The sequence below is a fragment of the Rasamsonia emersonii genome (assembly GCF_000968595.1).
Source record: "Rasamsonia emersonii CBS 393.64 chromosome Unknown ctg1118621760200, whole genome shotgun sequence".
Lineage (NCBI taxonomy): Eukaryota > Fungi > Ascomycota > Eurotiomycetes > Eurotiales > Trichocomaceae > Rasamsonia > Rasamsonia emersonii.
The window spans coordinates 17,749-31,558 of NW_013563148.1; the positions used below are offsets into that span (position 1 = coordinate 17,749).

The 13,810-nt window shown below is 50.0% G+C and overlaps 5 protein-coding genes across 5 annotated transcripts; 3 read left to right on the forward strand and 2 right to left on the reverse strand.

The window, feature by feature from the left end:
• Positions 1–6: 6 nt before the first annotated feature.
• Positions 7–2,941, reverse strand: T310_4935 (Acyl-CoA dehydrogenase; the record flags this gene model as incomplete). The annotated part of the gene is made up of 3 exons (XM_013472187.1): positions 7–666; positions 722–758; positions 1,107–2,941. The coding sequence occupies 3 exons, from the start codon at positions 2,939–2,941 to the stop codon at positions 7–9; spliced, it is 2,532 nt and encodes an 843-aa protein (XP_013327641.1).
• A 1,785-nt stretch (positions 2,942–4,726) lies between these two features.
• Positions 4,727–5,611, forward strand: T310_4936 (Phosphoprotein phosphatase; the record flags this gene model as incomplete). Its single annotated transcript, XM_013472188.1, has 1 exon — positions 4,727–5,611. One exon carries the CDS (start codon positions 4,727–4,729, stop codon positions 5,609–5,611), a length of 885 nt encoding a protein of 294 aa, XP_013327642.1.
• An 835-nt stretch (positions 5,612–6,446) lies between these two features.
• Positions 6,447–8,282, forward strand: T310_4937 (uncharacterized protein; the record flags this gene model as incomplete). Its single annotated transcript, XM_013472189.1, has 2 exons — positions 6,447–8,086; positions 8,174–8,282. The coding sequence occupies 2 exons, from the start codon at positions 6,447–6,449 to the stop codon at positions 8,280–8,282; spliced, it is 1,749 nt and encodes a 582-aa protein (XP_013327643.1).
• Positions 8,283–9,048: 766 nt separating this feature from the next.
• On the reverse strand, positions 9,049–12,150 carry T310_4938 (DNA excision repair protein (Rad26L); the record flags this gene model as incomplete). The annotated part of the gene is made up of 1 exon (XM_013472190.1): positions 9,049–12,150. One exon carries the CDS (start codon positions 12,148–12,150, stop codon positions 9,049–9,051), a length of 3,102 nt encoding a protein of 1,033 aa, XP_013327644.1.
• Positions 12,151–12,580: 430 nt separating this feature from the next.
• On the forward strand, positions 12,581–13,503 carry T310_4939 (Exosome complex endonuclease 1; the record flags this gene model as incomplete). Its single annotated transcript, XM_013472191.1, has 2 exons — positions 12,581–12,876; positions 13,035–13,503. The coding sequence occupies 2 exons, from the start codon at positions 12,581–12,583 to the stop codon at positions 13,501–13,503; spliced, it is 765 nt and encodes a 254-aa protein (XP_013327645.1).
• Positions 13,504–13,810: the final 307 nt, after the last annotated feature.

A 13,810-nucleotide genomic window follows, 5' to 3' on the forward strand; every position in this document is an offset into this window, starting at 1 on the left:
TCACTACTATGCTCGCTCCTTCACTCGAGCCACTTCAGGACTATCACTCGTGATGACTGAGACTCCAAAGTCTCGAAATTCCGCCTTGGTCTTTTCCCAGCCTTCTCCAGGATCAACGAATTTCGTCCCATCTTCGATCACCCAGCTCCTGAAGCCGGCCCGTGCCGCATCGATCGCCGTGCACTTGACACAATAGTCCCCTGCCAATCCGACGACGAAGACATCGGTGACCTTGCGGACTGACAGTTGAGCCTGGATGTCTGCGTCGACGGACTTTCGGACGAGCGCAGGGTCCAGATTGCCAAACGCATCGCTGAACGCAGAGTACATCTCGACGCGGGGATCCATGCCCTTCTTCACGAACAGATCGATCTTCTCCGTGTTGATCTCCGGGATGATGGACGCCCCGGGGCTGCCGGCGAGGCAATGCACGGGCCAGAGCCGCTGCGGCTTCGTCTCGTGCTCCTTGCCCGGAGCCGGATTCTTCATCTCGATGACGGATTCAAACGGGCGGTTGTTGGGCGGTGGGTGGTTGCTGGCAAAGGAGATGTGATCTGCAGGATGGTAGTCCTGGGTCGCAATGCGCATCACGAAGCCAGGAAGCTCCAGAAGGGAATTGATCAAGGGCGCGATGGATCGGCCATCCTGGACTGCGAGGGACCCGTTCTACAGAAGCCAAAGACAAAGAAAATCTCTCAGTATCAATAATCAAAAAAAGTACTTTTTTCTTGCATTCAATGTCATTTTCTAAATCCAAGCTGTGATGGTGGTACACACCGGTGGGCAGAAGTCCTCCTGCATGTCAACAACAATAAGAGCGGGTACGAATCCATCCTGGGATGGTTTCCGAGTACAGCACGAGGCCTCTTTCCGCTCGATTTTGGCGGTCATCCCAGAGTATCAACACCTGCACAAGGGCTCCTTAAAAGGTCAAGTCTCAAGTGGGGAAAGCGTCTGGTAGTAAATATTGTGATGGAAATGTTGCTAACAAGGAACGTGGGGAATGGTATCAGAACTAACAACGGCAGTGTCCATAAGCTTTGCACGTGATAACTATGCAGTCTCTCATACATCATCCAACATAAGTACAGGTGAATTCTATCTACAGCTTTGCCGGCAGCGAATTGTCACCAAAAACGATCCTCCTGTCCCAGTCAGCCTCGGCTCTCCAGTCTTGACCGTGGTGACTGCTTCCAGAGATCCATCGCTTTGCTATTTCTCGTGCCGTCGCATCCCCATCTCTCGCAGCATCCATCACCAGTAAACAACCGCTGACTAGAAGGTCCAAGTCGCGCATATAGTCTCTACCCTTCCATCGCAATTCATCTTTGTCTTTGAGGCTGAAGTCTGACAGCAGCTTATCTGAGAGTGATTTCAATGTCTGACACTCCTGGTTGAAGCCCGCCTTTGCGCCTGTGGAAATGGCCTTTTTCAACCAACTGTCCAGTGTGCTCAGGACTTTGGAGCCGCCCGCACCTTTGATGGCGCGCACAAGATCATCTGCCATGATATCTGTTGTCCCTTCCCATATGGCCAGCACGTTCGAGTCGCGATAGAGTCTCGCGATATTCAGCTCGGGGTCTTCGTTCTCCAAGTACCCTACTCCACCCAGGCTTTCCATGCACGCACGTAGCCCGCTAATAGCAGACAACGCTGTCTGGGCCTTAGCGAGAGGAGTCAGAACTCGATAGAGAGCTTTGCTGTCTTCCTCGTTGTGCGGTAGGATAAGAGAGTTTGCCGCAGCAGAATCATCTGAGGCTGTGTAACCTTCGGAACGACCAAGAAGCGCTGCAATAAAATAAGCCAGATGCATGTGGGCCCAGTACTTGACATGTTCTTGTGCCATTCCTCTCACATGCGCGGGGATATCGCACAGCAGCTTCCCACCAGATTTTCTCACTCTGGCAAAGGCTCGGCTGATGGCCAGTCCACGGCCCCATGCGCCCACTGCAGATACGATGTTCTGCATCCGAGTAATGTTGAGAACGGTCGAGATCTCTTTGACTCCTTGGCCCTCCTTGCCTAGTAGATAGCCTCGCATTCCTTTCAGCTCGAGTTCTGCGGTTGGAAGAGGCTTGGTGCCCAGCTTGTTCTTGAGTCGTTGGATCCGCACTCCATTGAGCTCAGTCTCATCCTCTGCACCACCCTTGACACGTCTCCTCAACGGCGCGTAAAAAGCACTTATCTGGCCGTCTTTTCCGGTCTTGGCAAGAAGGATGGTCATGTTCGCATCTGTTGCGGACGAAAACCACTTGAATCCGTCGATCTTCCACGGACCAAGTGGCATGCCTTCCGCATCGACGCCATCGGTTTCATCCTCGCCGACCACCTTGGTTGCGATCGTTTCCGTTCCACGAACATCACTTCCGCCTTTGCGCTCAGTCATCCATTGCCCACTAGTCCATGCGATGTCGATATCCCGGCTGGTCAGCCTTCTTCTCGCCTCAGCGAAGATGTCTCCATTCTCGTCGTTCAGATGCCTTCCGAGGAGACGCGCAGCACCATCCGTCATGGCACTGGGGCAGGTAACAAGGGCAGAGCTCCCGCTCCATAGATGATACTTAATGTACTGGCGGACGCGCGGATTCCATCTTCCCTTGCTGTCCTCGTATCCTAACGCCACAATGCCCTCCTTGATACCGATCTCTTGCAGCGCACGCCACCCTTCGCTTGTGACCAAGGGATCCTGCTTATTTTCGGCGCCGAACGTGGTGAGAGGTTTAAGGTAGGGTGTATTCTTCTCCGCATCGGCAATGTAGGACAGGATACGTTTTGATAGAACAAGGCGAGAAAATTGCGCGAGATCCTCTGAGATTTCCTGCGGTGTAGGGGATGGAAGGTGGAGCGAAATAATGCGTTGAAGAGCCCTGTCCTCGAAGTACTGGGGTGGGATGACCGGGCGCGTTTGGAAGAACCCCGTTGTAGAGCTTGACGGTTCCATGTTGACTATTATCTCATAAGCTGCTGCTTCTTCTCAGCGATCGATTGTTCTCAGGCGTCGCTGCCTTGAAAGATCATACTAAATAATATGGAATTTTTCAAGCAAAATACTTAAAAGGTCGTCTATCATCAGCTCTGCGTCTAGGCGTCTCCATGCTTACCCCGGGCCAATTTAACTTTATCCGTTTCCTGTCTGGAGATGGGGGTCGACTCGTGATCTACCTCGGCATGTCCATACGGAACTCGGGTGGTTTAGAAACCGGTTGATAAACCGTTTACTTAACCGTTTATGAAAAATCCAACGTACAAATAAGTATTGGTATTGAGAAAAGGATCTCCCTTCCTAAACCATGTATAAAAACCCAGTATTTATAGAAATTCTAATAATTTTAGAAACGAACCAACTCCATTTTTCCCACTTAAAGCTGCATCTAAACTATTTTAGATTCGAACCACCACTGATACTACTTTACCGGAAGAAGATGAGGTTTTTATTATTTCTACTATACCTAAGAACTATCTAATAGAACCACTAGACTGGCTAAACTACCCAAATAATGAGGTCGTGGTAGAGCGATACCATAAAGGCCAGGTTTTGGAAAAACCTTAAAAAGATCAACCATTTCTTACTTAAAAATGTTATTTTACCCTAAAAAGAACATTATTTTTTTGCAAATATTATATAATGCTTATGTCTCCCTATAACTAACGTTTTTGAAAAATCTAACATTTTCTAATACTTAGCCGTTAGTTAACCGTTTAGTAATTTCGCTGGAAAAACGGTTGAAAAACCTGCATAACCGTTATGGTTTTTCAAAACCGGGAGTGTGGGGCAGCAGGCACATGCCATCCACTAGATTTTAGTCACATGATATTTGCCAAGAATGGTCAGGAGGCTGAATTTCATGTGTTTCCGTATGGGTGAGAGAGCACATCTCTGCAATCAACTATTGCCATCTCCAGTCACGCCACGATTGTTAATAACAAATGGAAAGTTCCGTTTCATTAGGAGAGTCATTATTGAATAATTAAATAGAGGCTCGAGATACATAAGCTTCAGTTCTGGTCCAGATTTCAACCAGACTTGCAGATTGCTGCTGTTAGTACTGGCAAAGATCGTGTACCTGTAAATTTCAACCTCCAACTCTAGAGAATTCTTTCTCCTAAAGCAAACACCGATTCTATCAACATGGTGTGGATTTGGATTTTCCAGCTCATCCATAACACTCAGGACATTATCACATGTCTGTCACGTGACTTCATCTGTGCACGGGCCACACACAGTATTAGTGCCCTCTCAGGCAGTTCCTTCTTGCAAAACATCCACCTTTGATGCTCACTAGCCACAAGCTCGCCTCCTCAATCCAGCCTTTGCCAGCTCTCACTTACGCGGCAATTCGGTCTGGAACTTGATGTAGATGATGATAGCATACTGCAAGGTAAGCTAGTATTGTCGCTTGCTGCGTCCCTCAGCTTCTGAATCCAAGTGATGATCCTTTTTATTGGAGCTGTCTTAGCCCTGCAATGTCGAGAGTCTTTTTACTATACGCGGAAAAACTGTCTGATATTCAGCCGTATCTTGTCTCTGCTTGCACTTCTTCGTATAAGCTTAGTAGATCTGTGCTGATTGTCCTTGTCAGGGGTTTTCGAGAGCTAGTGGTCGAACTTTCCACCCACCCTGATTTCCGCCCTTGCTTCGGTTTTGCTTAAGTTTAATCTCACTTGGCCTTTGGGAGAAGCCCGGACATAATATTCTGAGATTCATACTACGGAGTACTTTGCTGAAATGGCTGCCGATCCTCGACTCGCAAGAGTAGACTCTGCGAACCCGGAATCTACGCCGCCTCCCTCAGAACCGGCTCCTCCCACTACGTCGAACTCAACCGGTGATGTAGTAGAAAAGCAGCAAGATGGACCTACATCTACATCTACATTTACATCTTCAGACGATATACCCTTTAAGCTCAAGTTCTGCACTGTATGCGCCTCTAATCAAAACCGGTCCATGGAAGCCCATCTTCGCCTCTCTTCTGCACCTGCTAGTTATCCCGTCATCTCCTTTGGAACCGGCTCTTTAGTCCGTCTTCCTGGCCCATCGATCACCCAGCCCAATGTCTATAACTTCAATACGACGTCATATGCGCAAATGTATGATGAGCTGTATGCCAAGGATCAGAGACTCTATCGCAACAATGGACTCCTCAACATGCTCGAGCGAAACAAGAATCTTAAATGGGGCCCCGAGAGATTTCAGGACTGGGTACCTGGTATGCCTCGCGTCGACCGCGTGGCGAATGGTGACAAAGGAAGCGTGGGAACGGAAGGTGGTGTTGTTGATGTCATTATCACCTGCGAAGAGCGATGCTGGGACGCGGTCTTAGATGACCTGATGAACAAGGGAGCCCCCCTCAATCGACCGGTACACGTCTTCAATGTTGATATCAGGGATAATCACGAGGAGGCACTGCTGGGAGGCAAAGCCATCCTCGACCTCGCGGATCGACTCAATGAAGCAGCCAACGAAGAGCGCCGACGGAACGGCACTGAAGGCTGGGACCACGGCACTGGCGATGCCCGACGAAGCTTTGACGAGCGAGTACCAGAGATCCTCGCTGAATGGCAAGAGAAGTGGCCTAATCTGCCAGCATTGTGGACCTTATCCTGGTTTTGAGCTTTCCATATCATATTATGTATGATTGATGATTATTAGCATGGTGTTTAGGAGTAAGGTTTCATTTAGTCTGCAGCTTCTTTTGGGTCAACTGCTGGTTCTGTTCACACTATTCTCTTAGAGCAATACAGCTTTACAATGATGGCTTTGTTTGAAGACATTGGATTCCTGTCTACAAGATGTGTATCCTATAATCATGAAACAGAACTGTCTTGTTCGTTTCTATTTGTCTGATGCCCTTCTTCAGGAGGCTGCGTCTCCTTTCTCCTGGTCCATCCTCTATCAGAAACATGTCCGGAAGATTCTTCTTTCTCGGCAGCTCCACGCCCATTCACCACCCTCATCGCCGAGAGTCTTTTTGCCGCTGGTGCGGGACTAAGGCTGCAGCTACTCACTGTTTATTTTCATGAGGATTCATGAATCCGTGTGCTCTTCATCACTCTCTACACCCTCGCATCCCATCCCATCTTGCTTAACTGCATCATGTCTTCTTGATTCTAGCAATCACTGGATCTCTTCTCTTCTTGTCGAGATTGGATCAGAGAGCATCTCTGCGTGCTGCAAGCCGTTCACCTGTGGATTCTGGCTTCAATTTCACTTTTTTGTCCTCACAACGTTGTGAGTCGTCCGTTTACGACACGTCTATTCAAACGTGTCTCCTTCCCTGAAGGACGTGTCTCTTGAAGGGAACAGGCAGAAGGCTCAGAGAACTGTCTCAAGGTCGTTCTGAAAGAGCTTTGAGAACTCGAAATATTACATACCGACGTTCTTAAGTCGCAAGTTTTGTCGCTGTCGTCGCATTACTATTCTTTCTTTATCTGATTTCAGCCAAATCATGGATCTGGCAGCCCAAGGACATTCTCGAGCCGAAGCCCTTTGGGCACTGGTTCAGCGATCAATAGCTAGGCGAAACAACAGAACTCACTTTATACTCTTATCGCCATTGGAGCAACTCATGCCGCGTACTTATCTCCGACGTTTGTTTTGTTTTCCGTTCGTGGGTGATGATATCGACGTAGCTGTTGACGCTCTTGAAAGAGCACATAAGGCTATCCTTTGTCTCTTTCCTCATTTGTCTGGACACGTTGCTCTGGACAAAAATGGCGGCAAACAAAGTGGTCGTTTGGAACTCACGTATGACGACCGCTACGTCAAAGATTCAAAGCTGCTTGTGAAAGTGTATGATGCGAGTGAATTTCCATACACTTATGAAGAGCTCCGGGGCCTGGGAATGCCCCCTAGTAAACTTCCCAATTTTCTAGTCTCGAACGTTCCCCATGACCTGGGACTGGACAAGCCGTGGGCAGCTACAGTGTTTCAGGCCAACTTCATACGAGGTGGCTTGATCCTGGCCGTTTACGCTCATAACAGTGTCATTGACGAGTTTGGATTGTCGATCGTTATAGATCATTTCCGAGATTTCCTCGACGAGTCAGTGGTGCTGCCTGACGAAAGAATTGACCAGGATGAGTTCAGAGCGGTTTTAGACAAAGGACTCGCCGTGGACGAGTCCTTGAAGAGCCATCGTGAATACAATTTCCCAATCGTCACCACTGTCAAAACGCCGCCGGATCTGTCTGAGGCCGGATCACCAGTGGAAGAAGGCTCTGCCAAGCAGGCGAGTGACATCTTGGCTGCCATGGCTCGAGGTAAAGTCTTTGCCTTTTCGAACGAGAGGATTGTGACTCTCAGAAAGTTTCTCGAAGACAACATGAAGGGAGCTTTCTTCGAGCTTGGCGAACTCTTTCTGCTGAAGTCTGTTTTGATCACAGAAGTTCTCTATGCTCTGGTTTGGGTATTCGTGACTCGTGCTCGGAGTCGGCGGTTTCTGAACGCTGACGGCAGCCCTGTTCAAGGCAAGAACGTAAGGACTTCCAGCATCACGTTGCCTGTGACCATCCGTGGCAAGATGGATCCCCCCGTGCCAGAAGACTTCATCGGCGGCACAACCGTTCAGTCTCAGGCCGTGCTTCCACTGTCCAGGCTTCTCCACAAAGACAGCGATTCCGTGCTCGACCTTAAGTTCGCAGGCACTGATTTCAAGCCGAAATCAGCGACAGCCCTGCTGTCCAGCCTGATCGAAATCCGTCACGCCATGGCCAAAGTCGACGAAGGCCACGTCCGGTCCCTCATCTCAGCGTGCAACGTAACGCCCGACATCAGAGACGTCACTCTCAACTCGCACTACAAAGGCGGAATGGACATCGTGGTCGAAAACTGGCGCGCTTTGAAGTATGAGGATTACACGTGGGAGATCCCCGGGATCGGCAACGACAAACGCGTGGAATTCGTCCGTCCCCCCTGGACGCATCAGGAGGGCGTCATGATCTTTTTGCCGAGTCGCAACCCGCAGCCGCCGCGGACGACGCCGCTGCCGCAAGGGGCCGTGATCATCGACGAAGATGACAGCGAAGTTCTTATTCAGTTGCGGACGGATGATATGGATCGCCTCATGCAGGACCATGAGTTCATGTGGTATGTCAGGAGCGTCGTGGAGTGAAGACTCTCACACATCAACAACTTCGACAGACGGTTTCGTTTGATGCAGATAAGTATGGACAGGCAATGCGATTGCGACTCGACTCATTTGGTCGATCGGCTTTCTCTACGTTATGATGAGCGCGGGTCGAAGGTCGATAATCAAGACACAGGTTACCTAATCGGGGATTAAGGACAGCGACAGCGATTGAAGCTGGTGACCAAATAATGGAGATTTATTCTTCAGCATACATATGGCAGTGTTTATGGTGTTTACGGACAGGTTTTCAGAGGCATTAGTTACCCCTTCATCCTACTACTGCTACCACTTCTTTTCCAACTGGTACCAGCAACAAACAAGGATGGAGGAAGGGAAACAGTGATGGAGTAATTAATTGATCGAGTTTTTATTTCATTTCATTTTCTCTTTCTTGTCTTGTCTTGTCTTGCCCTGTCTTCTCTCATCCCTTTAATCAATCCTCTTCTTCCTAAGGATCTTTCTTTTCTTTTTCCCTACTCAGACAGATTGATTGAGATTGTATTGCTACGTAGCAGAAAAGCTGCAAACTCGGGCCTTTTTTTGGTATATCAAGGTAATTAGGTAGTGAGGAACATGAAATTGAAAAAAAGACCTTATTAGTACATACATGTTGCACTTCTCTTCCATGAACCCAGAGAAATACGAATCAGTTTGTTACGGCCTAATTAGGCAAACGACAAAAAAAAAGACATTTTTCACCACACGATAATAATAATCTATATTGCTAAATTTACAGAACTCGACAACAACTGTATGCTGATACAGCAGGGGTATCTTGAAAAACCGATCCTCCGTAAACGCCAGAAAGAGAAAACAAAACGCACCCAATATATATGGAACTTTCCAAATTTGGTAGTAGATGTCACGTAAAAAAAAGCTCGCATCGCATCGAGTGCTAAGGACGGTACTTTGGAGAGGCCTAATCACCCTTTTTCAACAGTATCTCCCTCCTCTCTCTATACCACTTCTCGAGACAGGCCCGTCTCTGAGCCTGTGTCATGCTCTCCACGACGAGGGCGAATTCCGTCGCGTTCGGAAACCCAAACCGCCTCGCCATGCTGCAGAACTGCCGCTTCATCACGTCCGGAGGCGGATGGTACTTGAATTTGACTGGGCGGCCATCCTTGCGGATGATCAGGTTGTCATTGTCTTGTGAGCTGCCGAAGACCTGCATCTCGCCTAGTGCGTCCCCTGCAAGTTCTGCGCGCCGGCTGAGGCGTTCTTCCATTTTCGAGGGGCCGATTACTTCGTTGTTTAAGTGGCTGTATTCCACTCCTGCACCGGCTAGAATGGCTTGGATGGGATCGTGCTTTTTCGGAGTGATCCCTGCTGTCTTGTTCCCCAGTGTCGAAGAGCCGTCTGTTTCCCCTCGGATCATTGCGGCAAGCTGGCTCATTGTCCCATCTTCGTCCTCGTCGTCCGCTGAAGGAAGGGGGAACTCGCCTTCATTGACATCCTCCTGGTCCAGATCGATTCCAATCACCTGAACTCCAGCCTTGCTCTCGGCAATGTTGGTCTTGTGCACGATGTCCCTCAGCACGATGTTGTTGTTTTGGTACTCGAACAAGTTGGTCAATCCAAAGATTTCGCCCTTCTGGTCTTTCTTTTCTTGAACGCCCTTGAAATACCTCCGCTCGGAACTTGCGGTGTACCCGATATTGGCTTGCTGTTGCTTGTATATCTGACGTGCATAGACGATCTCCTCGATTGTCCCGGCTGATATCAGCCGGAAAACTTCAACGTCTCTCTGCTGGCCGATTCGGTAAGCTCGATCCTGGGCCTGCAGGTCATGAGACGGGTTCCAATTCGGGTCGACCACGACAACTTTGTTCGCGGACGTGATGTTCAAACCTACGCCTCCAGCACGGGTAGATATGAGGAAAACAAACTGTTTGGGATCCGAGTTGAAATCGTCAACGACCTTGGCTCTATCCTCGTAGGACATTGTGCCATCCAGGTAGCTGACGTTGTAGCTCGTGTGGTTAAACAACATCTGCAGCATCTTGAGAAGCCTAACACTGTGCGAGAACACGAGGACTTTGTCGCCGTTCGCATGCCACCACTTGAGGAGCTTTCGCAGAACTTTCCACTTTCCACAGAATTCCGGATTCGCATAGTTGATGATCGAGTCTCGAGAACGGTAGAGTTCACGCCAGCGATCGGGCACTGCGATCTGAAGCATTTCCAAGTCCTTTTCCTGTTTCTCCTTGGGATCTATTCCTTGCGGAATCAGGATTGCAAGGTGGTTGCTAAGCTTCTGAAGATTCGCGATGGCCGGAAACACCCAGCTCTGCCATTTTTCACCGGAAGGCAAGAACATCCGGCAGCACCAACCAGCTTTCTTCCCTGAGCCACAATCACAGATTTCAGAGGCAGTTTTGATGTACTGCACAATATCACTGTCCAAGAAATTCTCATAGGCATCCGCTTGGGTCTCTGTGAGCGGACAAAAGACAACTCGATCACTCTTCTTGGGCAGTTGGTCTGCTATCAGAGTCTTCATGCGTCGGAGAAAGAAGGCTGGTAACAGGTTCTGAACAAGCTTCTTAGCTGTCTTCCTGGCCTTGCTGAGCTGGTAAACTGTGGCATCATGGGACTGCCCTATCTTCAAGGGCTCGGAAATCGCTCTCTTCCAAGCTGTGACAGGACCCAGCTTTCCTGGGTTGGTCCAATTCAGGAGCGTCCACAGTTCCTCGTACTTGTTTTGGATGGCTGTCCCGGTCAGCCCAATTCTGCAGAGAGCGTTAACCTCATTCATCGCGATGGTAGTCTCCGATTTCCGTTCTTTGATTAGGTGGCACTCGTCGGCCACCACGCAGTCCCACTCAACCATATTGATCGAATCCTTGTTCATGCGATATGTGGTGTATGTCGTGATCAATATCTCCAGCCTACCGGTCTTGGCAGCTTGGAGAGCTTCTTCCTTCCTGTCACCGTGGAAGACTCCAATATGCCACCAACCCCATCGGTGGAACTCAGATTTCCAGTTCTCGATCAGCGTTCCTGGACAGACAATCAGAGTCCGGGGATACCAGCGATTATCCCTGCTTCGTCTTATCTTTCGCATTCTTTTCGCGTCTCTCTCGTCGCCAGTCTTGCCATAAGCCGCGGTGAGAAAGGCGATAACCTGAACCGTCTTTCCCAGACCCATATCATCGCCCAAGATGCCACCTTTTTGGTAAACAAACAACTCATGTAGAAAAGCAGCGCCTTCAACCTGGTATTCCCGCAGCCACTGAGCGATAGGCGCGGGTATCAATCCCAGAGAGTAGGGAAGCTGGATATCCTCGTACTTTCCAGACGGCTTCAGATCTTTGAAATCCGGCTTCTCCTTCAGGAACTCCAGCCTTTCGTCATCCGAAAACTCGATGTCGTCGTAATCCGGCGGTAGCCTCAACCCAGCCTGCTTGAGACGCTCCAGCCTCCTGTCAAATTCGGCCCGTCGCTTCTGCAAGAAATCCGGCAGCGTGTGTTCCATCAACTCATCCTCCGATGAGACTTCCTCGTCATACTCCCTCATCTGACGCCTTGGTCGATAAATCTGTCGATCTTTTGGAACCCTGCCAACGATGGAGTCCTCCGCAACCACTTTTGCCTTGCTCTTGCGCCCGCCTAGCGAGGAACGTTTGCGTTTGAGACTTTTCCTGTTTTTAAACTGCTTGTAAGCAGCCTCGCCGTCGTTGAAGTCGTCATCGTCATCGTCCTCGTTGTTGTCGTGTTCGGACACGACGATCGTGGTTCGGTTTCCTTCCTCGTCTGAATGCGTTCGCCGCCTTTTATGTCCATGATCGCTTGGTGAATCTTGATTATCGCGTCCATTGTTATATTGAAATCTTTGCCGCGAGTCTGGAATAGCTGTCAGTAAGTAGCACTCCGATACTTCGCGCGGCGGACGGGGGAACCTACCGGAGATAGCGGGAGCCTTTCTCTCGAGCACGTGGGTAATTTCCAGATCATCGTCATCCTCGTCAGCACTGGCTGAAGCAGCGTCAGAATCCTGTAACTCCCAGTCCGACCCCATGCTGTTTGTTCTGCTCTCAGTCCATCAGCTCCAGCCGATCTAGAGCTGGTCGCGGGGAGCTTGTCGCGGGGTCCTGTCGCGTCGGCGGACGGCAAGCCTGCCTGGTAGGGAAAAAGAGCTTTTAGCTTGATTTTCTCCGCCGGAAATGCGCGACAACCGCATAGACCTAAGACCTCACGCATTTGAATCAGTCTTACTCTGCTCATTGCGGCGATTGAGCAGCAGTATACTAGCCGGGAATACTGTTATATCTTTTTGTCATCATTCAGCCAGATTGTGATTCTGATCCCGGTGACCTCGAGCGAAATTTCTCCAGATCCGATGAACTGCTGAAACACCCGAAGCAACTCTCTCCAGACAGGCAAAGACTCACTCTACAAGAAGAATTGAAAGGGGCTCGCAGCGTCGCTGAAATCTATATCTCCTCAAAATGCCCCTAGACACGTCTACGACATATCCTCTTACCAAGCTCCGGCTCGATGGCCGTCGGTGGAACGAGCTCCGCCTGCTTCAGGCCCAGATCTCTACAAACCCAGCAAGTTCGGGCTCCTCATATTTGTCCATGGGCAACACGGCTGTTATGTGCACTGTTCACGGTCCCGCCGAAGGTCGTCGCGGCGAAGCAGCAGGTGCAGGGGGCACAACAGGTGCAGTCGTGGAGGTCGATGTCAATATTGCAGGATTCGCGTTAGTCGATCGCAAGAGGAGAGTTGGTGGAAGTGACAGGTAAAAATCCAGAAAAAAAAGAGAGAGAGAATATTTACAGTGCAGGCAAGGATGCTAATCGATTTTTTCCTACATCCATCCAGACAATCGGCACAGCTCGCCAACGTCCTTCGCTCCGCATTCCAATCCCATCTCCATACCTACCTGTATCCGCACAGTACCATAAGCATCCAGGTTTCCGTGCTATCGGCAGACGGATCGCTGCTCGCAGCCGCCATAAACGCCTGCACTCTTGCGCTCGTCGACGCGGGTATTCCCATGCCGGGCCTGCTCTGCGGCTGCACTGCCGGAATGAGCGGCAGCGCATCTACGCCCCGGGATCCGAACGACGACGGCCTCGATCCGCTGCTAGATCTCTCCCTGCCAGAAGAGCAAGAGTTACCGTTTGTGACCGTCGGGACGACAACTCCGATCCCCACGGGGGAAGATGCCATGGAAGACGAGGTGGATGACATGCGAGTGTCGGTTCTGCATATGGAGACCAGGGCGCATATCTCGTATCTCGAGACGATGCTTGCAGTCGGTATTGACGGGTGCAAGCAAATACGAGAGATCCTGGAAGGTGTGATCAAGGGAGCGAACCGGGCTATTGTCCCTGCCAGCAGCGAAGGCCTAGATGATGTATGACAGGGTTGTCGCTGGAAAGTTTTGACTACTGTGTCTGTCATATCTTTTTTACGTCTATTATCGATCTGATGTCTCTTACGAGAGAGATCTATCTCTAATGCACTGAGCCCGTGGGCAGAAGGCCAAAGTCAGGCAGGACCTGCAAGGCCATGACGAAGGGTGGGGAGGGGAAAAAAAAATGAATGCCGTCGATTCGAAGAAGATGCGCAGTGAGAACCAGCGCCGGCAGCAATCAGGAAAAGCCTCCATTTTTTGGGGTGTGGGGAGGGGGTTCAACTGGACAAGAGACAGAAGTTCATTGTCACCG